The sequence below is a fragment of the Diuraphis noxia genome, unplaced genomic scaffold (assembly GCF_037042655.1).
Source record: "Diuraphis noxia isolate RWA-SAM2 unplaced genomic scaffold, SU_Dnox_SAM2 contig0004, whole genome shotgun sequence".
In the NCBI taxonomy this organism is placed as follows: domain Eukaryota; kingdom Metazoa; phylum Arthropoda; class Insecta; order Hemiptera; family Aphididae; genus Diuraphis; species Diuraphis noxia.
Genome location: NW_028301714.1, coordinates 45,001,902 through 45,026,503, shown reverse-complemented (window position 1 = coordinate 45,026,503; position 24,602 = coordinate 45,001,902). Strand labels below are relative to the sequence as shown.

The following is a 24,602-nucleotide window of genomic DNA, read 5'->3' as shown; positions in this document are numbered from 1 at the left end:
ACAATGTTACATAGCCATTTATGTAATGATTTATGCATGCATCATTGCATCATGCATTTAATACAATTTCTTTATTTGTTTACAAAAAAGCTAACATTTAACGTCATATATTCATGTATAATAACTATAGTGGTATATAAAAATGAATCTCGTTTCAGTCATTTTAAGTGTAGTTTTTTGAGTAATATTTTGCAATTTACTTGTCTGTTACAAAGGCAGACATTTTGAACATATATTATGACTGTTACAATACAAATTTATGAATATTTTTTGTGGAACACTGGCACACTGCAAAATATTATATTAGTGGAATTTATAAATTTTTAATAAATTATTCAGTGTGGATTGTGTTGTTTTAAGCATAACGCCTATCGCGATCTCCGTTAATCCAAAAACGGATTGATTTGTAAAAAAATATTTTTCGTATTATATCATTCAGTTCGAATACTTCAAAGCCGTAATTTATTCATTCCAGTTGCTTGACTGAACTAATTTAATTATACAACAACTAGTTTATTTATATTATTTGATTAAAGTGGATTCACTATTTTTTACTGACGGAAATTACATCGCTATGTCGTTGAAAAAAAAACTACAGTAATACGAAATTACTTCATGTAATGATTTAATCAGATAGAAACTATACTTCTTAAAACTGTGTGAAAAAATTAATGTAATCATAAGATTAAAACAATAACTATTTTTCGACATCAAAAAAATTAAAGTTAACCACGAAAATTGAATTTTGACCTATCATTTAATAAAATATTGAGTTTACAATAATTTCGTCACTAACATTTATAGTCAATTGTTATTTATTATGTAAGAATATTTTTTGTGGCAACAAATCCACGTTACCAGGATAATATGTTTAATGAGGTTTTTATATTTTTTTTCAGTAGAATATTTTTCTAAACATTGTATATATATTATATATATATATATTTAATGATGACTTTTGTTAGAACAATATTTTATTCTTTTCTACATAAAGAAAAATATTTTTAATTAAATTATCGTGTTGCTTAAATGAACTTTTGGATGCTTATTTTTCTTTTTGTATTTCCATGTTTATACGTCATATTATACTTAATTCCAATTTAGATTTTGAGTATAATAATAAATATGTTAAAGTTTACATTTACACATTTCCACAAAGACTAACGACGTCTAAAATTATTAATGAATGTCATTCAAAATAAAAATGACTTCGTTTATTTTATTTAAATATTCAAGAACTTATTGCAATACCTAATGTAATAAAATTTATACCATGCTGTAATTAATTTATGTACCTAAATTTACTGAATTCAAACAACTTGTTAGCAAATATTCTGTTATAAAGTAGATCATATAATGGCATTAACGCATTTTTAAATATTATATAGAAGTTGAAAATGTTGAGATAATAAAATAAGTCTAGTATATTCGTTTTTAATAAATAATTTAAAAGTAATTTTAATTTATAAATTAAAAGTTTATAATTTAATTAAAAATGTTTTAATACAATTATCAAATAGTTATTTTTAACACACTACCTATAAGTATTTACATAAAATTTCTGATTGAAAAAATAACATAATACCTATGTATATTGTAGGTACTAAAGGTACTTAAATAATTCGATATTCTAGGCGTCTAAACATGTATATTTTTAATTATAAATAGAAAAAAAATGACCATCTGCGTTATACGTACAATAAGAAATTAATATATTAGTAGACATTAGTAAATTTACAATTTATGGATATGTGGTGATATGATAGAACTATAGAAGGGAACGGCTAGTGAAATTTCTTGAAGATCATTAGGTACTTAGGAAATAAGTTATTATTTTTGTTAATATAACATGGACACAAATTTCTTTTGAATGAAAATCATAATTTATGTTGGTGGTAATTGACAAGAACTTTAATGGGTTCTATTTCTTGATATACGAGTATTTCTTCAGTCTAATCAACACATTTTATGAATAACGATAATCAATTTTGTGATATGGATATTTTGTTTGTATGTTTTTCAATTTGGAGATTGTAAAGGTGAGTTATAAGGTGTTTAACATTCATTGGGGTGATGAAGTTGTCACTGATGTCATATTGAGTTTTTTAAATGAGAAAAAAACGAATAGGTAAGTTATGGTCTTGTACTAAGCAATGTGAAAAAAACTGCTATACATAAATCAAAGTATGTAGGTACGATTATTAGATTTTGAATTACTACAAAAACATAAGATTGATTTTGTAAAAAATTGGGATCTCGTGCAAATAACCATTTTTTCTTATTTTCTTCTTCTTATTTTTTTTCACGTCGCTTTCAAAAACTGTCGAGAATTTATTATTTTAATTTACCGAATCCACACGCTAAATTAATATTTTATCAGAAAATATGCTGTATTCAAAACTCTGAGCATTTTTAATATTTTAAAAATTGAAGACAGACGAAAAAACACATCATTGTAAAACACTGTAATACATTCATTGATATGCTCTCATAATTTAAAATAATGATTATTGTTTGAAATAAGGTATAAACAATCTGAATTCAATATAATATTTCATCAAATTTTCAATAATAGAATATTTTGAAACATTTACATTTAAGATTACTCATTATTTAACCAAAACTGTTATTTACAGGTATAAATACAAATTGAGAGTTTATTGTTTTTCATTTTCATTTTATGTATAGATGTTCAAACTTTATTGTTATTTGTCAATGTTTACTGGATTGTGTATTTGTGTCCCTGTCATCGCTTGTTTCTGTGTCCATAGTTAAAACAAAAAAATAAAACAATGACCAAGAACTTAATGTTTTACCTTTTGTATTAACTATTTGTAATTGCAGATTTTAATACTGTATACTATTTTAATACTTAATTAGTTTCAATTGTCTCAACATAGGTACCTACATATTTTATGTTGTACCTACTGTATAACAAATTAGATAGTCAAATTAAATATTAAATATATTAATTAAATTAGGTAGGTATTGATATTAATTTTCGAAATATCTCGAGCAACAAAATACTTATTTCCTTTATTTGTACAATATAATATTATTAATATATAAGTTAATTTAAATCGTATCATGTAAATCGAATGTGTAAACTGTAAATTTATTATATAAAATATGTATTTCACACTATTTCTATACTTTATTATCAAGACATTTGTATGCCAATTTAAAATCTAAGCCAATCTATTAATTATAAGTTGATAAACAAACAATGGTAATTTATTAAAAACCATAATGATAGTTATAAATTATAATAAATATTATGAGTAATCGCTAATCAATAGTTAACTATATTTAAATTTGAAATTGATTATTTTTTACTTTTTTAAAACTGTGTTAATAAATTGTAAACTAATAGCTTTGTTATAATATAAAAATGCTCTATAGAAAATATTATTATAATATTAAAATGGCTCATAATCTAATGAAGGTATATTTATTCAGTTATTCTTGACCAAAAATAATATTATGATTAAAGCAAAAATGAAAATTGTAACTATCGTGTAATATTTGAATAATTTATTAATACGTCATTTTAAAAATGACATTGTGGGTTGACCACTCAAAAAGTAACTTAATATATTTCTTTATATAAATAATGCTAAAACTAACTTAAAAAGGCCACCGGAATATTGCGTGACTAACTTGTATGTAGGGCGCAACACTGTGGGTTTTAGAATTTTTAGGATGCCCAGCAAAACTAATTACAGATCAATATTATTTTTGTAAGTAGTTTTATTAAATACAGTCTGAAGATTTAGTTTTATATTTTAGAATTATTCGAATTTCATAATTGTATACTTGTGGTGTTTGAAATAGTCAAATAAGATTTATATTTATTAAACAATTTGGAATTAAAGAGATGTCATTTTAAATTAATTAAAAATACAATATTGTTATTTGGTCATTATATTTTCGATTCTGAGTGAAGAATTTATTGATTTTCAATGACTTATTTTTGTGTCTGTCATAGTTTCACCACCTTTAAGAGTAGTAGGAATGCTTCAATTTCAAAAAACTTATAAGGGTGCCTCAAAAGTAGGTTAAGAAAATATTTGCTCCTCAAAGAAACCTAAACCAAGATATATAATTATTCTTATTTATTGATTATATTGATTAGTAATCAACAAAATGTGTATACAAAAGATCAACTTTCATAAATGAACAGCTAAAATAAAATGCATAAAAAATAAAGTTAAAATTAAAAATTTCTAATAAACTACCTATTCTACTGTTAAAAATAAAAGTTATATATACTATTATATATGTATACCAACATAATTGGGTATTGGTCTGATCTACCGTATAAGTGTTGAATGGGTCACTGTAACGGATTTATGGATATGTTAATTGTATTAAATATGAACATAATCCAGTATCATTGTACCTATTCGAAAAACGATTCTGAGTGGTGATGGTCTGTCAGTTGACGTCAAGTATATTCCATGATATGTTTTTGATATTGCCATTAAAGTAACACTTATTTAATATTTCAATATTAGTGTTACAAGGGTTGTTTTAGATTTTGCTAAAAATATTGCACATATTATACAAATTAATATTTAATTATAATAACAGCATATTACATTATCTAATAAATAATAATTATATAACATTTCCGTTAAAAAAATTCATCAAACCAACATTTACCGTAATACAGTGCGGAGAAGTTAATGGCATAATTAGGTAGTAGCTTAAAGTTAATCTAAATATTTTGGATATTTCATTGTATATGTATAGTAAAAATTATAATTTTATAAGTTCTTACGAATAATGTCTTTAAATTACAACGAAATAACTAACATCGTTATTCATAAATATCTAATTTTGTCTAAATCTGAACTTAAAACGTTTATAAAAAAACTGTGTTATTTACATATTTTGTTTACAATATTAACTACTCTGCTCAAACTCTTAAATTATATTTTATCTAGAATAATCATATCGATTATAAAATAATTTGTAATTGATATTGCTTGTTCAATTTTAAGTTAATTATTGATATGAATGAATATACGAGTATATTATATTAATATTTAGTATAGATACGATCTTAGTTAGTTTTGTTTTATAACTTCAAAGTATTTTACTAATTACTTAAATTAGTTTATAAAAATAAAATTAACCTAACTGAGTTTTTACGCATCGATTGATAAATCTATAACATAGCTCTAATGTTGGTTTTATTTTTAGGAAATGGATCTCCAAAAGGAACACTTAAAGACACTCAAAAAAGTTCGTCACCGTATAAGAACTCACAATATACACAAAAACAGATTTTTCCCGACGAATCAAGAAGAGCTAGTAGTAGCGTTAGTCAAGTAAGAACTCCAGTTACTTTATCTCAATTTTAATGTTTTTTTTTTTTTAATAAAAGTAGCTTTTTTTAAATTTAAATTAAAGTTTAACGTAATAATTTAATAATGTCTATGTCTAATAGTTATTTAGTAAATACGTACATGAAAATAAAAACTTGATAAATTATATATACATAAGGCATAGTAGGTATACATATAAATTGCATTAATTTATTTTAAATTAAATAGAATCCTACTTTGATAAAATAATATAGCATAAAATATGTATACCTAATATGTCACTATTTTTCACTTAACAAATATTTTAAATGTCATACTTACATTTGGTAATGATATTTTCACGATGGTACTTTGTATTGTATGGATCGTTAATTTAATGAAAATAAAATATTTAATATTAGTATAATATTATATGAAGTATGTTAGTATATAAGTAGTATCTATCTGCCTATATATACAATATACATGTTATATTATATTTTGTAAATACATATTAATGTAGTTATCTATATTTACCTAACTGTAACCTTTCAAAGTTGATTTATGATCATTTTAATATAATAATTAATGGTTTATGCATTATGGCTGACGACATAATATTTTATCTATTATATATTTTCTTAAAGCTTCTAAAACGATTAATTACGTAAAATTTAAGGTATAAGTGTATTAAAAAATATCATTTTCACTCTGAATATTACAATTATTTTCAAAAAATGAATTTATCTTTTTCTCCAGTTTAATTTTTTTTTTTAGTAAAGAAATAGGTAATGTTTTTTAAACGATCGTTTAATGTCACCGTAAAATGTCATTAACCTTAAATGTTGTTTAGAAACTTATTTTCTATGACTTTTGACTACTGAGTAAATTATTAATCATTGTAAATAAATTGTCACATTCAGTTTTTCTATACCTATAGTCATTATCAGTTTAACAGTTTCTCTAAGACTTATTTCAAAAATTGTAGCAATTTTTACATCTTTCTATAATTATTTTAAAAATAACTTTTGTAGACTATTAAAATAAAAAACTTAAAGCTTTATTAAATTCTGGTTCACTATCATAATTGGCACAAAAGTACACATCAGATGAGCAATAATTATGAACAATAATTCGTACTTAATGATGTTTTGATAAGTTAGGTACCTTTTTCAAAGCTTTAAATTTAAGTCACGAGAGTAGACGATAAAGTGTATAGCATAAACGCTTTAAAATTACAATTAATATAACATCTGAATAATATTATTAGTTAATATGCGCTATTATTAAACTCACAAACCACGTACACGAGCCAGGAAGCGTAGTTAATTTGTTTTATGATCTCTACTTTTTTCGATTTCCACATTTTCAAATTATTATATCATCCGTATTATGGTGGAATGGCGAGAAATAATTTGTATAATACTTTAACCAGAGTTTCAAATTATAATATGGTATTTTTTGTGTAACTCCTTGGTATTCTTATACATACATTTTTTTTAAATTTAATGTTATAAGATTAAAGTTATTAAATGGTTAAATATAAAAAATAACAATATTTAAATAATAGGAGAAAATATTATGATGTTTTCAAGAAAAATATTTCAATTTTGATTTATGGATAAAAAATAAATGATATTACATAACACTTATTATTAGTTTTAGTTTTACTATAAATCGAACTAATATTTTCGATAATCATAATACACCATATTGAAATATTATTCTTTTACATAATATGTATACAAATAATACATTTTAACGTGTTTATTATTATTTATATGATAGGTGCTGATATCACGTTTATCTAAACTTCATGATGTGTTTCAGGTTTCCGGTGACGAAAGGAAACGATTGTGTGAGCATGTTAAGCCTTGCGACAGTGGCCTAACTGCCTATGGTTCGTTGACATATCAATTGAACCATGCCAATATGGAGTCGACAGGCATATTCGATTTTATCATAAAAGCACTGAGTATTATTCATAGAACAGGTGAGTTTTATAAATTTACAAACCAGCAATACTTTAGTAGACAGTAGGACATATTATAATATTATAATAGTTTATTTGTTATCAATGCGAATACTTAAAATTATTATTGTCGTTTAAGTTCGGCGGCATTGTTGTACAGAACAAAAAATATTATTCCATTTTACCTCATTTTGTCAACAATAATGTGTATTTGTATAAAATCATTTAATAAATTATAAACACTTTGAAAGTTTTGATCGTATAATGCATTGTGCTATCCAAGATGTATTTATGGTTTCACTATGGTTGGTGTTTTTGCAAAATTGATCACCACTAGAATTAATGAAATATTATTCATGAGATAGATGGTTAGTTTAACGAAGATTTATATTTATATTTTTTTTTATTTTTTTTTTTAAGGTTCAGGCCTAAGCCCAAAACAAAGAGTAATATAATAGTAATTAAATAGTAAATTAAATGAATGAATTACAAATATAATAAATAAACAATTAATCAACGAAAACTAAAATTAATAGAATTTGAAATAGTATTAACAAAGACCCAGTTTAACAGTATTTAAGGAAAATTGAAACTGGGGTCTTCATTAGGAATACGCATAAGACGGTTTATAGGTGAATTACCTAAGTATTTAGAAGAAGAAAACGGAATTAAATATATCACGCATAATATAATTATATACTCATACTGATGACGTGTCTATTTTGAATATCACTTAAACATAAATTCAAACAGTGGAAAATTGTATTTAATAAAATTCTTGATTGATTATTAATAATATTTTTATTGAGAAATAATTTCCATATACCAGATAAACCAATTCACCATAAAAATTCTCTTAGGTTTTTCTTTGTAAAACAATCTCTATTTATATTCATTTGAGTTTTCACTATCAACTGCGCGATTGTGAATTTTTTAAACTCAAAGTTGTACGTAATATAATAGATTAGGGGTTAATGTGATGCAACATCCCTTATTTAAATTTTTCGGAAATAATTACTTTTATATCCGTTGCATTTATCATAAATAACATATCAATATATTATATAAAATTTTAACGTCTGTCGTCTGTTGATAATTTACTTTCAAGTTTTAATTTAATAACTGTTTGCCTTTTTAGCATGATTTTTTAAATATAAATATTTAATTTAGTATCATTATATTTAGATAATGTGTACAATGAAAATAGATTAAATAATTTTGCTGTTAACTGAAATTATATACAATTAAAAATACCTACATAAAACTTGAATTTATTCATGAAAATCTCAATTTTGTATGTATGGTATAATTAAATTAAAGCGTATTAAATTTTAATTTTAATTTTTACACTTTAAGTCATATCATGTTAAATATTCTAAAGTTGATTGAAAAAAAAAAATAAGTATATTAGTTTTTAAAGTGTAAAAGTATCAATTAAAAACCTATAAAAAAATTATCATAGAAAAGTTAAATTTGTATGATCTGAAATTTTAAATTAGTGCTATCAAATCATATCATTATATAATTCAATAAAAAATTGTCAATATATAATATGACGTTTATAAACTTTATATTGGTTTTGTTAATTTTCTTAGTTAAAAATTGGACTTAAATGTAAATTAATAAATAATAAGATTAACTTTTTGCTTAAATATTTAATTTAAAAACTACTAGATTATATTATATTTAAGTTCAGAAATTTATATTTCAAGTTTAATAATTTAACGTGGAAATAATAAAATATTATATTCATAACAAATTTCAAATCAAAATCAAATAAGTTCTAAAACACTTGATTGAAACTTATCTAAATTGCCATTCGCAATTTTCTAATTTAATCTTGTAAATGTGTTAAATTCAAGTAATTTCCACAAATCTGTTTTATAATTTCATTTAAGTTTGATCATAATATAAATTTACATTTTTTGTCAATACATTTTCTATATGTTTAAGGAGTCATTGATTTGTGCAATACCTATTAATAATTATTTGTTTAATTGATCTTAAAAAACTTGGTCACTTAATACTACATAAGCATTAGCTATAATAAGTAACTGTCTAATTTTTATTACATTTTTTTTTTTTATTTGCCATTATTCTAAATTTTAAGATATTATATTACACTGTTTAAACTATTGTTTATAATTTGTATTTTTCATTATATGAATACTAATATTTGTGCTATTTTTGGATATGGTTTTAGTTTTTTAAAAATATGAATAGTTGAATTGACGGTTAAATTTGTTAACCGTTTAAAAATTGTTCTCGAAAAGAATTTCAATAATATTATTATTTAGTTTTTGAAGAAATATTCCAAATGCACTTTTTAAAAAGTATGCAAGTAGGTTTGTATTTTATAAATAATTTTTAATGAGTTTAAAAAAGTTAGGTATCTGTCCTGTAATATACAAGAATACCCAGTTGTTGAAACTTAGTACCTTACAACACTTAAGCAACTCGAATGTCCTTTTGTTTTACTCGGTTTTAAAATTGCTGACTGACAATATATGTACAAAAATCGAAAAGTACTCTCTAGGTGATTTCATCTTATAGACACTGTTAGAGGTATAAGGAGTAGGTACAAAAGCTGTACTACATATTCACTAGCGATAAAAGTAATAACTCTTCAAGTCTATTCAACAACATGAACTCGAAATTTGTAAGAAAATAATTTTTAGTAAGTTTTATAATTATGTTTGTCATCTCCATTATTTTTATTTTTAGTTCAGATTAATTTTGATGACCCTGCATTCCCATCACGTTTGTCACAACAGGTCTCATCTACCAAACACACGTACCCAAACTTTCTAACATTTTCCCAGTAAAGCGTTCAAATGAAATTTGACCAAATCCCATAACCTCGCATGTTCGCTTGAGTTTTCTGTTGAACTCCATAGACACCACTCACACTGGTAATCTGCTTGTTTGTCCACACACTGGATTGTTTTGTTGGTGGTTTTACGTTGTTATCGAAAAGTGGGTTAAAATACTCACAACTTCCATGAACCGTTTAGTTTGTAGTTTGCGTGACAAGGCTTCTTGTGTAGAATAATAATCAAAGACCAAAAGTAGTATACATTTTATGACGTGATATTTTCTGATCAACCATTTGGTTTGATAATATTGTGTTAATAACTTTTTCAGTGCTATTTTTTTTCAATCATCATAACAGTAATAAATAATAATTCATTCTTATCTATAAACATAAATGAGGTAAAGAAATTCAAAAAGTCATACCTAATGGCTATTGCCAAAAATATTGACTGATAGAAATTTTAGAAAAAATGTAATCATGCATTATGTTGGTTTTGGAAAAACAATTAAAATTTAATCCAAAATTATAATTTTGATTTCTAAGCGTTATTAAAATCATTAATATTTTTAAGTTTTATTTTGAAGTATAAGTATTTTTACTAATTTGTTTAATAAAATAATAATACATATAATTTTTATTTAAAACTATTTAAACCTGTTCAAACATCTTGGATTATATTTTTAGTTTAATTTTAAACTTCATAGTCATTGTAGTAATAACTTATTTTAACATTTACATTTTAAAACGTTTTGTATCAACTATAATATGTATTTCTTATATCCCTACATTGCGATAGTAGGTACGTTTGGCGTAAAATAAAAATAAGTACATTTTGAAATAATTTATAGAAGTAGGTAGTTTGTTTTGACATAGAACTGGAATAACTACTTTTTGATTATTCAAGTATATTTTTTATATATAGAAAAAGTTCGTTCTGAATTAACTAATCATTTTTAAATGGAGGTTTTACTAGGAAATAGAACTTTTGACGTATTCTGCCAATCAATTTATTGATTTTTCTCATGCACAACTAAATGACTAAATGTTGTCAATTTTGATAACTGTACCTTTGGATTATAATTTCTCAAAATGTACAATTATTATCAAATATCAATAATAATACCTAACAATGAATAAGTTATAAGTTCAATAGCTAATACAAAACTAGGTATACCGAAATATTCTGCTTTAGTTATTCGAAATTTCTTTAATTGGCATATTATACGGCCTTTTTAAGTCTTAAGAAAATATTATTATATAAGTTACCTAGATTAATATTACTATGAATGTTATACGTTGAAAATGAAATGGAAAAATACACGCATATAGGAAATTCATTAATGTATTTGTTTATTAACTGGCAGTTCGATTAAAAAACAAATTGAATTTATATTTTGAATTAGGAAACTGTAAAATGTAGTAAGTAATTAATTTTATAAATATTATTCATCTTGTTGGCATCTTATACTTATCTTATTCATTTATACAGACTCATAAGAAAATCTTAACCAAACATTTGTGTATAAAAGTTGATATAATATTTTAAATATTAGTTTAATGTATATTTAGTAATAAATTTTAAATTTATAATGAGAACCGCATTTTATGAAACATACAATGATTAAAAGATAATTATGTGCATATAAGTATTATATTTATAATTAGCTCTTATTTATCTTATAGTTTTAATTGTTACATTATATGAACATAATTATTAATTAGCGAGGAGAGTTAATTCTAACAAAATAAGGTATAGAAACAATTCATAATTTATAATTTAGTACACTTTATTATTCTAGTTAATAATAGTTTAAGTTTTAAATACTTTAAATTCTAAAAATAGAATAATCACATACACTAATCAGTTATTAGATTTTAATTCAAATATAAATTTAACACAATAATAGAATTAATTAAAAACTTTTGTTAACGATTATATAAACTACCTAACATATGTAAAACAAATTGACGAGTAAATAAGATCATGAAATATGTGAATGGAATTAATTTGAGGTAATGAATATTAAAAATCAATATCATATCTTTCTTACCTAGATAATGTGATTTGATGTGACAGGTGATAATAATTAATTTAATATTTCTAAGCTTTCTATAAATATCATTTATTATTTTTATTAATTTATAATACATATATAATAAAAAGTAAAACTATAAACCTACTGAAAAGCTTATTTCTGGTGTATGAGATATTATGGTAATAGTTTTATGAATAGGTATAATTAGTCATTACTTACCCTCGTGTAATAGCCAAATATTTGGTTTAAGTAATAATAAATTATATAGTTAGTAATTTTTAAGTTGGGTTACACTTTGTGTATGATAAATATAAAATAATAATAATGAAAATTTATTATGCATGTGTTACTCTAGTACTAAAATATTTTATGGGCATGTATGATTTTCAAAAGTAATTAAAGGTTCATTATTTTCAAATAACTAGTTCAAAGAATTTCAAATAGTTCCAAATAAAATATCTAAGTAGTACATATATTACTGTTTTTCCTATCTCAATAAATTAAAATGTAATTTTTTACGAAAAAACTTAATATTTTATTAATTATATATTTTTAATACGACGTTAAAAATTAAAAATCATATTATATTCTGATTATTTTATTACACTTAAAATATCAGAAAGAAACTCTACAAGGTATTTATTTAACATTTTAACAGGGGACATTTTTAAATATATTAATATTTTCAATAATATCCAAGCTTTTTTATACATAATTTTAATTCATTAAAAATAACGTTATTATTATTATCATCTTTGTATTTTTAAGTACTAATTTCTTTAAATGAAAATGCATAAATTATCATATTTTGAAGCAGAATATTTTCGAAGGATTTAGAAACATGACAAAATCGGATTTAAAACATGCGTAAAATAAGATTTAAATATTTAATTATTGTACCAAACAAGAATTATCAATGTGTTATATAAAAGGTGGTGATCCATTTAAATTTTCTGTTGCACTTATAATTTGTATGAGCTTTAATTTTTTTGAAAATACAATTTTTACATAATTTTATGTTATTGTAAACAATATATCTTTTAAATTAACATCAGAAAAATAATATTTTTTGAACTATTTCGATGTATAAAATATAATTTTGTACATGCCATATAATTATATTAATATTAAAAGATATAATAAGTGGAGTATTGATACATTATCTTTAAAAATGTTGGTCTACTACTCTGCTCATACAAGCTTAAAATACTTAATAATTTATAACTAATTAACTAACGCAAAGCGAAAAGTGAGCGGCAATCGTCGCGCGCCTAGTGGCTGTTTTTCATCAGTGACTTGTTTGAGATTCGAGTTTCATATACCTATTGAAGATATTCCGAAAAATATTCTGCTCTTTTTTTTTTAAAAAAAATTGAAAATAAATGATGAAGTTCATAAAAGTAAAATGCTTAAAAATAATAGCTATAAGATATTTTACAATCTATAATTTTTTTTAAATATTGTTTTACTATATTATTAAATTATGCTTTGAATATATATATAGGTATACAAATCTTTTTTAAATAATAATTTAAATACTTAAATGGATCACCTTGTATTATAAATTTATAACTGTGTTTAGGCTAAATGATTCACTCTTTTAAATTAGTACAACTGTATAAGAACAACACAAACATGAAACATAACTTCAAAATTACCTTTTAAAGTACCTGCGTATTATGTGTTCAATTAATTTCTTCATGAGTTTGTGATTACATATTTTAAAAAAGGATTACTTAGAAAAATGAAAAATACAGCACTATAAAACCAATATCTTTAAGTATTTTGAAATACGAGTAATTACATACATGCATACATCATGAATTACTCGATTGTACCTAAATTCAATTATGGTGAATGTGATATAAAAAATTAAATATTGTATGTTTACATAACCTGTAGCGTTTCTTTTAAAACGTATTAAAAATTATGGTGGTAACAATGGAATAACATAAATTATTGACTAAATATTACTTCTGTTATTAATGTTTATTTAAGGAAAATATAATTTGATTCTTAAAGTAAATAAAGACCTGTAATGTTTAATAATATAATAGATAAATACATTACAATGTTTATTGGATATGTTGTTAAGTCACATGGTGCTTTGACGTCTTAAGTTCTAATATGGATAGCATAATGTGGAATATTATATAAAATGAAATAGCATATAATTTATTTTGCTGATATTATTTTAAAGCTATAGTCAGCTTAAGTTCACTTTTTCTTAATTCCTCATTTTAAATTATATTGTAAATTAAATTGTTGTACGATTTTTTATTTAAAAAAATATAGCTACTAATTGTATATTATACCGTTCATGTTTTTATTTTTTTTGTTTATTTTCATTTATAAAATATAATATTTTACAAATATTATTTATTATAATTTTATAATTTTGAAATATCATTATTATATCTACCATGTATTCTATATAATATATTGACGAGATTGAAAAATGATAACACTTTTCCCAAATTATCGGTCAGTGACATGTAAACTTGTTACATGGTGTAAACAATATTATAAATAACTATTTTAGTAAATGAAAATATTCACAGTGCGTATTACAAATTGTTATTTTATACCAGTATTTTATGACTGTTGATTAAAAAAAGCATAAAGCACTCAAAAATGTATAAAACGTATTGATTCTAATGACACAAATGTAGGTCGGATTGAACTGTTAATATGATTATTAAATATTTTCGACTATGGTATATTATTTGTAGTGGTACTAATCAATTATTATTTCAAGAATATTAACATAGTATATTATATAGTTATGATAATACCACAGACAAATAATAATATAAAACAGTATTTATTTTAAATTAAATTATAAGTTGGTACTTGGCATATTAGATTATTAGGATTAATTCAGTTATAGTTTTACGATGGTTGTTAACAAAAGTAACTAATCAATATTACGCATATTATACAAATATTAGAAAGTATTTTGTTTTTTATATTTCTCTCCTGCTTCTAAGAACTATAATAGTCTATTTTGTATTTATGTAGGATACAATCTGATTTTAATTTGATTCAGTTGCTAAATTTAAATACATAAAGGTAAATTCTTTATTGGATACCTATATCTATTGGTATATTTTTACTGTTTGTTTTTGTTAAGATCTAATAAATGATAATATATGTATATTTCACTTCTAGTTAGTGTTATACTATAAATTGACAAATTCATTTTTGTTTTTAGTTATCATTATAACATTTATAACAAATTATTGGATTTAATATAATTTTCAATAAACAATATTATATACTTAAAAAAACAATAACACTAATATTAGTAATATTATTTAAGTATTATTCATTATAAATGACATTAAATTATTATCAAAACACTTTTTTTATAGAATAAATTACCTTTAATGCATAACAAATTGGATAAGTTACTTATAGAAACTTTTAGAATATGTTAATTTTGATATTGCTATATGAAAGCATATAATTGATATGTACTATGGATTTCAATATTATAAAAGCTGGTTAATAAAATTATAACTGTATGTTATATGATGATTAATGATTAGCCAGATTAAGTATATAACAATCAACGAACATTAACATATTATACATTGGCTTTTATCGTTTTTGTGAAAAATAAATAATTAATTGTAAATTGGGAATTTATAAATTCGTGAAATATGCAATTCCATTAGGCACTTAACAAATTAAAAATATCATGAATTCATCTACCTACAATACAATTTGTTTTTTAAGTGCAGTGCATTACGACACTCGAGCTTTAAATTTAATGATTAATAAATATTGTGCAATTCAAAAGGAGAAAATACTGTTCAAATACAAATAACCTAACCAATGCACAGGGTCCCGTCATTTTAGGGACCTCGCGCCTTGTACATTGGCATTTGATAATTTGTAAGTTCATAATTTTGTTTTTCAAGTTGAAAATACAAGTCCTGCCTGCCGTCTACAGTTGCGGCTTGTGGGTTTTTATATAATCTAACCTATAAGAATTAAGTACTAAGACATGCGAAGGAAATTTTTTTTTCTTTACAAAAAAAAAATGTCTAGGGCTCATGAAACAAAAAACTGCCCTTGGCACCGTAAAATCTCCCACCGATGTTGAACCGGAATCTGAGAAATGTTGTATTATCATAATTTAATTATTAATATTAAGTTGTAATTGTCTTAAAAAATGTTTTCTAAAAAAGTATTATCTATATATATATATATATATATATATATATATATTACCTAACCTATACCTATGTATATGTACTTTATATAATAATCTGAACAATTATTTCAATATCTCCCTATAAATCTGTCCCGTCTCGAGATTAATTGGCACTAACAAAGATAGTTCCCACGAGATTATATTTTATATGTTACAATTCTCACAGTGAGCTGTCGTATTTTATTGGTTTCCCTGGTAAATTTACCTGAAAAGGATTTCGAACAACTAAGCCACGAATTCACCGGACCAGACGACAATAAAAATCACTTGTGAGCCTCTTGAAGAAATAATTCTCTATCTACCATTTGTGTCTTATTATATTTTTTGAAATAAAAAATACGGTTTGTGAGGGGAATTCCATTCTTTTGAATATAATTTTATATTGTATTTTGAAGTAATATTATATACTTAACACAATAAAAATAACAAATATGTAAACGTATTAAAGTATCCTTTAATATTAAGTCTAGTATTTATGTATCTGATAGAATTAATTACCAGATAAATGTAACAATTTATATATATATATAGTTCAAAAAACATTGATAATAATAGGTTTTTAAATTCAAAAAATTAACATCAGTAAAAATGAAATATATATTATATCTTAAGAATTAACTAAATAGATAACGTTAGTTCCGAAACTTATTGCGTTGATTAACATGATGGATATATTTAACTTATTAGTTGGTTTATTAGTACTTTTAAAGTTTTAACAAAGAATTCTTTAAATTATGTTATTAATATTGTATTATTGTTAACCGTTTAATTTTATAATTTTTGATTACACAATTATAATAATGGATTTATAATTTTTATGATTTCAGTAATAATGACGGTTATCTTGTCCATTTTCACGGTGGTGCCATTAATTATGTTCGTCGTTGGTAAGTTTTTCTATAATGTAAAGAGGCATACCGTGTGTTTGCCAATTTAGGGAACACTGAATTTCTGAGCCGGATTATGTTGGAATAAATCGAATTTTTTTTACAAGCTAGTGGTATAAAAAATATAAATACACATTTTAAGATAAATTTAAAATGTTTAACCCTCTCAGTACGCACATGCGCAACGCAACTTATTATTTTTGTATTGAAACTGGTATTTTTGTTACCGAACTCGGATAGATGAATTTTTTTAAGTTGTCTTGAGTTTTGACCAATTGACCATGGCTCTAAAACAAAAATTGACTAAATGGGAGCCATTCAAATTTTAATAAATTATATACTTTTACAATTCATTATAAAATGCCTAAAACCATTTATAATTATTTATTATTGGCTACTTTTGGAATATTTTTTTTAATACCTGTTATAAATAAGATTAACATAATATGGATATAAAATTATATAATTAAAATTGACTACAACTGTATACGTAAAAATATTCAAAAAGTAACCAATAACAAATAATTATAAATGGTTTTATGCATTTTATAATGAATAGTAAAAATGTATTATTTATTAAAATTTGAATGGCTCTCAGTCAATTTTGGTTTTAGAGCCATGGTTAATTGGCGCGCGTACCGAGAGGATTAAAATTTTGAAATTTATCTGAAAATGTGTATTTATATACCACTAGATTGTAAAAAAAATTATATTTATTCCAACATAATCCATTCGAGAAATTCAGTGTTCTCTAAATTGGTGAACACATGGTATAGATATTTTTTAGTCTAGTTTCATTACTTATACAATATTTTTGCATTATGTATAGTACTTGTATAAATATTATATACGAATCTGTATCCACTTATTTATTTCTAAAAATAATAATCAACTGAATATTATAATAAGTATAAAAAGAAGTTGAACAGTTGCACAATTTAGTCAACTTCGAAATTCTATACTTAAATATTTTACGGATGATATTAGTATGGAGTGAATTTTTTATATTTTTAAAACGTATATCAAAATTTCACTTGGTATATGAAACATAATATAATATATATGATAACGATAAATTATGAACATTATTCGTTTATATATTTTTTTTTATTAATTAGCTATTTAAATTCATATTATTTATTTCTGATTTTATATTATGTTTACCTATTTAATTTCTTAATAAATAATTTATGAAGCTCAAATTTATAATAGGTTAAAACATTTTTATTTTGATAACATTTTTGGCCATTGTTTTCAATCATATGAATACAAATTACAAAATATATTAAATTTACAAATAAAAAATCAACATGACTAAAAATAAAATGGCGTAAGATCGATACATACATTAAAAATTTTTTTTTGCTTTAGTTGTCACATAAGAAAAAAAACAAACAAACAAACGAAAAAGATTAAAATAGTCAACTTTTGTCTTTTCATAGAAATTTATTGATCTTTCAGAAACCATAGATTCATTACTACTAATTAAAATCAAATTATTTAATAACATTAAATTAAATTTTGACTTCGCAGTTATTTTTCTTGCCTGCAGTATCATGCCTGGTGATATTAAATACAAATTTTACCTACTTACGTTTATAAAGATTATACTAAACCAGAGGTATTCAAACTGTGGGTCACGACTTCCAGAGTCGTCACGAGAGTTTGCAAAGGGAACCGTGTCAAAGCACCGAAAACTAACATCATACCTAGATCTTGTATAATTATTATAAATATTAGTTGCAATCATTATGGAAATGAAAACGACACACCTTACGACGCGACCATTTTTTGAAGTTTTATTTCTAGTACTGTTACTTAAAGTCACTGTTAATATCACCCATATAACATATTGGCCATATCGTAATTGTGCAGTGTTGTTTCAATTTTTTCATAATAATTTGGGAGCCGTCAAAATATTATGAACACCCAAAGGAGCCGCGGGATGAAAACGTTTGAATATCTCTGTGCTAAGCTATTTCATTTAATCAAAATCAAATCACAAAATATACATTTTGTATATACAAAAACGAGTTTTTTATCTCAGTACTTTAAAAATTTAAACTCACAAAGGTAAGACATAGTTTCTAAAAATGATAAAATCAATTAAAATCTGTTTTGCGAAAACATTTTATACCCATGACTCAACATAATATTAACTTTTACTAAAGCTAAGTAATTCATTTATCTGGTCAGCTTACTGCAAAATATTAATACTTAACGTGGTAGATTTCAATTGAAAAATGTATCATAAATGACTGATTTCACACATCAATAGATTTGTATATTTACTATAGATTAAATTTTGATCAAAACACTTTTCTGCTTTAAAACATGACAAATACAAATACAAATCACGTCATGATTTAGTGCTTTAAAGGTTACCTATTGATGAATAGATGAATAACTCTTTGAATATTGTTTTCAAGCGTGAGTTTCATAAAATAATGATTAAGAACTGTCAACTCTTTCATGTTCGTCTTTGCATTTATTGTGTTAATTCGTTAATCTTTCGTTATAATATCATAAATTTTTAATAGGCTTACTTACTAGAAAACGTAAAAAAAAAAATTAAGATAATAATAACCCTACATCATGAATGAGTTAGACATTCCTTATTTAATTATACAATTTCTTGTTTTTCAGAAATTGTGTGTTCTAAAGTGAATATTAATAAAAACTTGTTGGAACAATACTGATAAAATGTTTCTGATCCTTGAAAACTTATTTTTAACTGTTATTATTCTGTCATATATTAAAATTCGCAAATTTATTCCAATAAGAAGTCAAGAAGAGTTAACAAACATAGGTATGCAGTCAAACAACATTATTCATAGTTATTTCAGTTTGTGAGGGTGGGGGGATAAAATAAGCTGAAGTTTACATTTATGGTATTAATTCTTAGAAAAATATATACATATTAAATGTAGTATCAATATTAGAAAAAAAAGGAAATATTATGTTGGAAATTATATGTTTTGAATCTCAGTTTATTGAGAGAACGAAAATTATTTTTTTTTAGATTATTTATTTCATATTACCTATAATTTGAGGAAACTCTTTAAAACATATACCTACCTAGTACCTATTTCAGTAACCATAAGTCATAAAATAAGAAATATAGTTAATCTAATTAATCTATTCGGAAAATACATGATACCTAATAAATGTTTATAATAAAAATTGATAAAAACTTCTTGAACATTAATTACATTCATCTGAGTAACTTGGATAACCAAATTTTTTTTCGAATTATATAATTAAATACTATTCGAGGCTCATTATTACAGCATAATAATATTTTTCTAAAATACCGTTTCGAACGAGAGCTATTATTGAGAGACAGATTGTTTATTATATAGAATATAAAATATACCTTTATAAATTAAGTTCTTAATAATAAATAAATTATATTGCATATTTTATTAGTTGAATTCGGTGCTTATATAAAGTTTGTGTTTTCTTAAGATATTTTTATCTCAACCAACTGTCACATAGCTGCATAGGTAGTAGGTAGCTACTTGGACTATAAGTATAGTTTATAATAATCACGTGAATGGACATGTGGTTAAAAACTGGCCGAAAAATCGTCTTGCGATACGCGATATTTTCTACTATTATAAAGTCTCGCCGTTTTTCGGCGAAATAAATATTTCTTTAATATTACTTCGGGGTTGTGGATCACATAGTACTGACGGATACAGCAACAAGAAAAAAAAAAAATGAAATATTACATGATTGTCTCGCTGCCAAATATAATTTTAGTCGTGTCCTAATGGTATCCACCTTTTTACCCGTAGCTAAAACCGCTGCATACGAATTGATTAGCTCGACCTAATCCCCATCCCAAACGAAACCAACCGAACCGAACTTAGTTGGAGCCGTATATACAGGCGTGGGCGCTAAAGGTGGGGTCAAGGAATATCGATTGTTCAGGAATATGATAATCACCCTGACATGCACGATACACCTCGCGAGTTTACACATGCACATCACACTCGATGTGAGAGGTATATATACATGATTGGCGCCCGGGGTGGGAATGCCCCTCGCTATTTTAGTTAATATTATTATTTTTTTTACAGTGTGTCGTGTCACTTGTCGAAAAATAAATTAATAGTAATAGGCTGTATTTTTATACAACCTAACCTCCACGGCTTATAATATTGAATATTGCGACAGTGCGGCCGGCCAGCGAATAACCGTAGACATAAAATGTAATTTTATAATAATAATAATTATAACTAAAATGTGGCGGACGACGATGGCGTTCGTCGTCGGTTTTGGCATGTTACAGGCGTGGAATTTGTGCGGGACTGTCCACGGGAACCGCACATACCGGTGTACATGATCGTGGGCGGCATATTCGGCATGATCAAAATGGTGTGGTTGCTGTGCCGGCAGGTCAAGTCGCTGCGGTACAACAAGCGCAGTCGACCGGACATGAGTACGCGGGAGGACATGGTGTCGTCCATGGGGTCGCGCATAGCGTCCGTCGGGCTGGCCGCGTTCCTGGCCGGTTGGTTCGCGCTGGGCAACTACTGGATACTGTCCGTGTACTGGCCCGACTCGGAGCCGTCGTCGCTGTACGAACCGAACGTGTGGTGCAACCGGACGCTGTACGTCACCAGCCTCGTGCATCTGGCGCTCGTGTACGCGGCCGGCGCCGTAGTGCTCGCCGCCGTCGTGGCCGTGCTGGTGTTCCAGCAGTGCGCGCTCCGGTTCAAATAGCATACGGCCACCACGGCGCTGTGTGGTTGTGCCCACGGCCACCATGGCAGCCGCCGCATGACTATCACCAGCATACTGCCGTACAGCGCCATACACATCAGCGTCACACAACCCGTCGACGGCGGTGGATGTGACGTGGCCTTGTAGACGTGTTGACCGCCACGATGAGCCACCCTTACCCCGACCATTCTTCAGCCCCAATTCCCTCCCCCAACGTCTATCCCCAGCGCAAAGACCCAATGCAATGCCTCGGACGACGGTCGTCTACAAAGGCGGTTGTGACTTGTTGCAGTCGAACACATGTGCATCTAGCTGACCGTGGCCACAATGTAAGTAGGAACTCGACGTGCAACATTTGAATGCATTTGCCGTTTTAAAATACAATAATTTGGTTTTTTTTTCTCAACATTAGGTTAGACCAAATCCAACCAAATCTAACAATGAATTCTAATAATATACATCTATAGTCATTATTAACGAGTGACAAGTAACCACATTGTATTGATAATCGATATTTATTAATTACGGTTATATGTATATAGATAATAGATGTATTATAAAATTATTTTAAAAGTATATTATTTCGCCTTAAATACCTACAGTGTAAAACGCAGAACTCTCGTTTACGGCTGGGGTGGTGATGATCTTCCATCATGATCATATCATAATTTGCAGCGTTATGGTAAAGTTATAAGGAACACCAACTCTTAATCGAATAGATCATGGATAAGATATCTAAAAAATATTATAATAACATACCTACTACGTTGTGCGTATAATATAGCGTTTGCCTATAAGTGGTAAAATCACTCTTATCAGTGTCATTTGTATTCAACATATTACGATCGTTGCGTTACGCAAGGTTATTTCGTTCGCATTCATATTGTTAGTTACCTGCCTAAGTACAGCATTTGTTTCATGTGCACTATAGTTCCCATATGCCGTCGAATTGTTTCGATCATTGTCAAATTTGACCGTTATGTTATACCACAGATACGAAACCACGTAGACGCATAGGAATAATAATTTATAACTTATCATTTATAATTTATGAGCGCATTATAGAATATTTATAGCGTATGTCTCACCGTGGTTGTTCCCGTAGATAACATCTCTTTTCCTAATTTAAATTTTTGAATTATGATTTTGAACTGTTATTATTGCATTACTGAGTTACAGCTATCATAATTTCTTATATTTGTACTGTATTTTTAAACTTTAGAAACCGTGTTTCGTAAAAGTTGACTGTAAATATTTTAAAAGTAGAATTACTAATTTTCATTCTTTAAACATTTGAAATAGTTAAGAGAGTTTCAAAGTTAATACATGCGGTGTGTAGAGGAGTATAATGTATTGTTGTATGGTGGGTAATACATATAAGATACAAATAAAAACGGTGTGATACCCTGTGAAACTTTAAGTGTAATTTAACGAATATAAGTCACTATAAACGTTTTACATTCCTTCCCTCAGAACGATTTTTTTTAATCCAAAACCGTATAATAATATACCTATCCCCGATTCCCAGCCTGTTTCACAATTCACGGGTGAACGCTCACCGAGAAAACTAACTTCTTATTATTCCTACATCGAACGTTAGTGTACCTATCATTGTGTTTAAATGCATCATGAGCTCATATATACATATGATATTTTGTTAGCTGTTCTCCTTCGTTTTCGCTCTATTATTGTTATTATTATTTTTGTCTTAGAAATTCACTTTTTAATAATTGAAGTAGTTTCGTCTCTTATGAAATCTTTGTTCTCTGCTTCACTTAAAAGTTTGGTGCCCAATACACGTTTAACGAATTGAAACACTTAAAATATTTGAATGCGTTTCGTAGATCAACCGACAACTTGATTTATCTTTGAATTTAAATTATTTAATACATTTCGATTGATAATATTATTAAAATATTTAATTTCATATTATAAAATAAGAATAACACAGTGCAATATTCATAATTTTTAATTTAATAATTATTAAAAAAAAAAAATTACAAATATGCATAGATAACATATTGTATGAGAACATTGTTGTGCCCATTATAAATATTATACATATCATATCTACTTAATTAAAATCTAAAAGAAACTGTATGATTCGCTTTAATATTATTATAATTGAAATAAAAGTATTGTCTCTTCTGATATTTCATTATGTTAAACGTATTAATTATAAAATATACTATTGTTACAGTTGATACTATGTATAGGTAATATTTAAAACATACTTAAATTTCTAATTTATATTTCACAATGACTATTCAATACTCAATTTGATTCAAAATTCAAATGTGTGAAAATAATAGTAAAATCACCTAACAAACAAGTTAATCATAGTCATCATAAAGATCTTACAGCAAACGGTTAATTCCCTTAATGTATATTGCATTGTATATTTAAATTAGTTATATAAGTATTTAGTTTACTCGTTATTGTTATGTCTGAACTAAACTACTCGCATTTGGATAAATAATTGTTTGTATATCGCATAAAATTAAACATAAAACTAATAAAAAACATCATTCAATTAAATTATTTCTGCTGATTTTGTTTTTTAACTATGATATCATAAAATGGTCCAAGTAAACAGTCACTATTGGTACCTACTTTTATTGTACATT

At 25.3% G+C, this 24,602-nt stretch overlaps 1 protein-coding gene across 3 annotated transcripts in view; it reads left to right on the top strand.

Moving 5' to 3' along the window:
• Positions 1-24,029, top strand: part of LOC107163142 (uncharacterized) — a 61,648-nt gene extending 37,619 nt beyond the window's left edge. For 2 of the 3 annotated variants that reach the window (XM_089225801.1, XM_015510398.2), the window contains exons 3-6: positions 5,209-5,336; positions 7,143-7,305; positions 17,185-17,244; positions 21,542-24,029. In XM_089225801.1, coding sequence (XP_089081927.1) covers positions 5,209-5,336; positions 7,143-7,305; positions 17,185-17,244; positions 21,542-21,975 — 785 coding nt within the window. In that variant the 3' untranslated portion in view covers positions 21,976-24,029. The remainder of the gene's footprint in view (positions 1-5,208; positions 5,337-7,142; positions 7,306-17,184; positions 17,245-21,541) is intronic. The other variant, XR_001506003.2, reaches the window with a different exon arrangement.
• Positions 24,030-24,602: the final 573 nt, after the last annotated feature.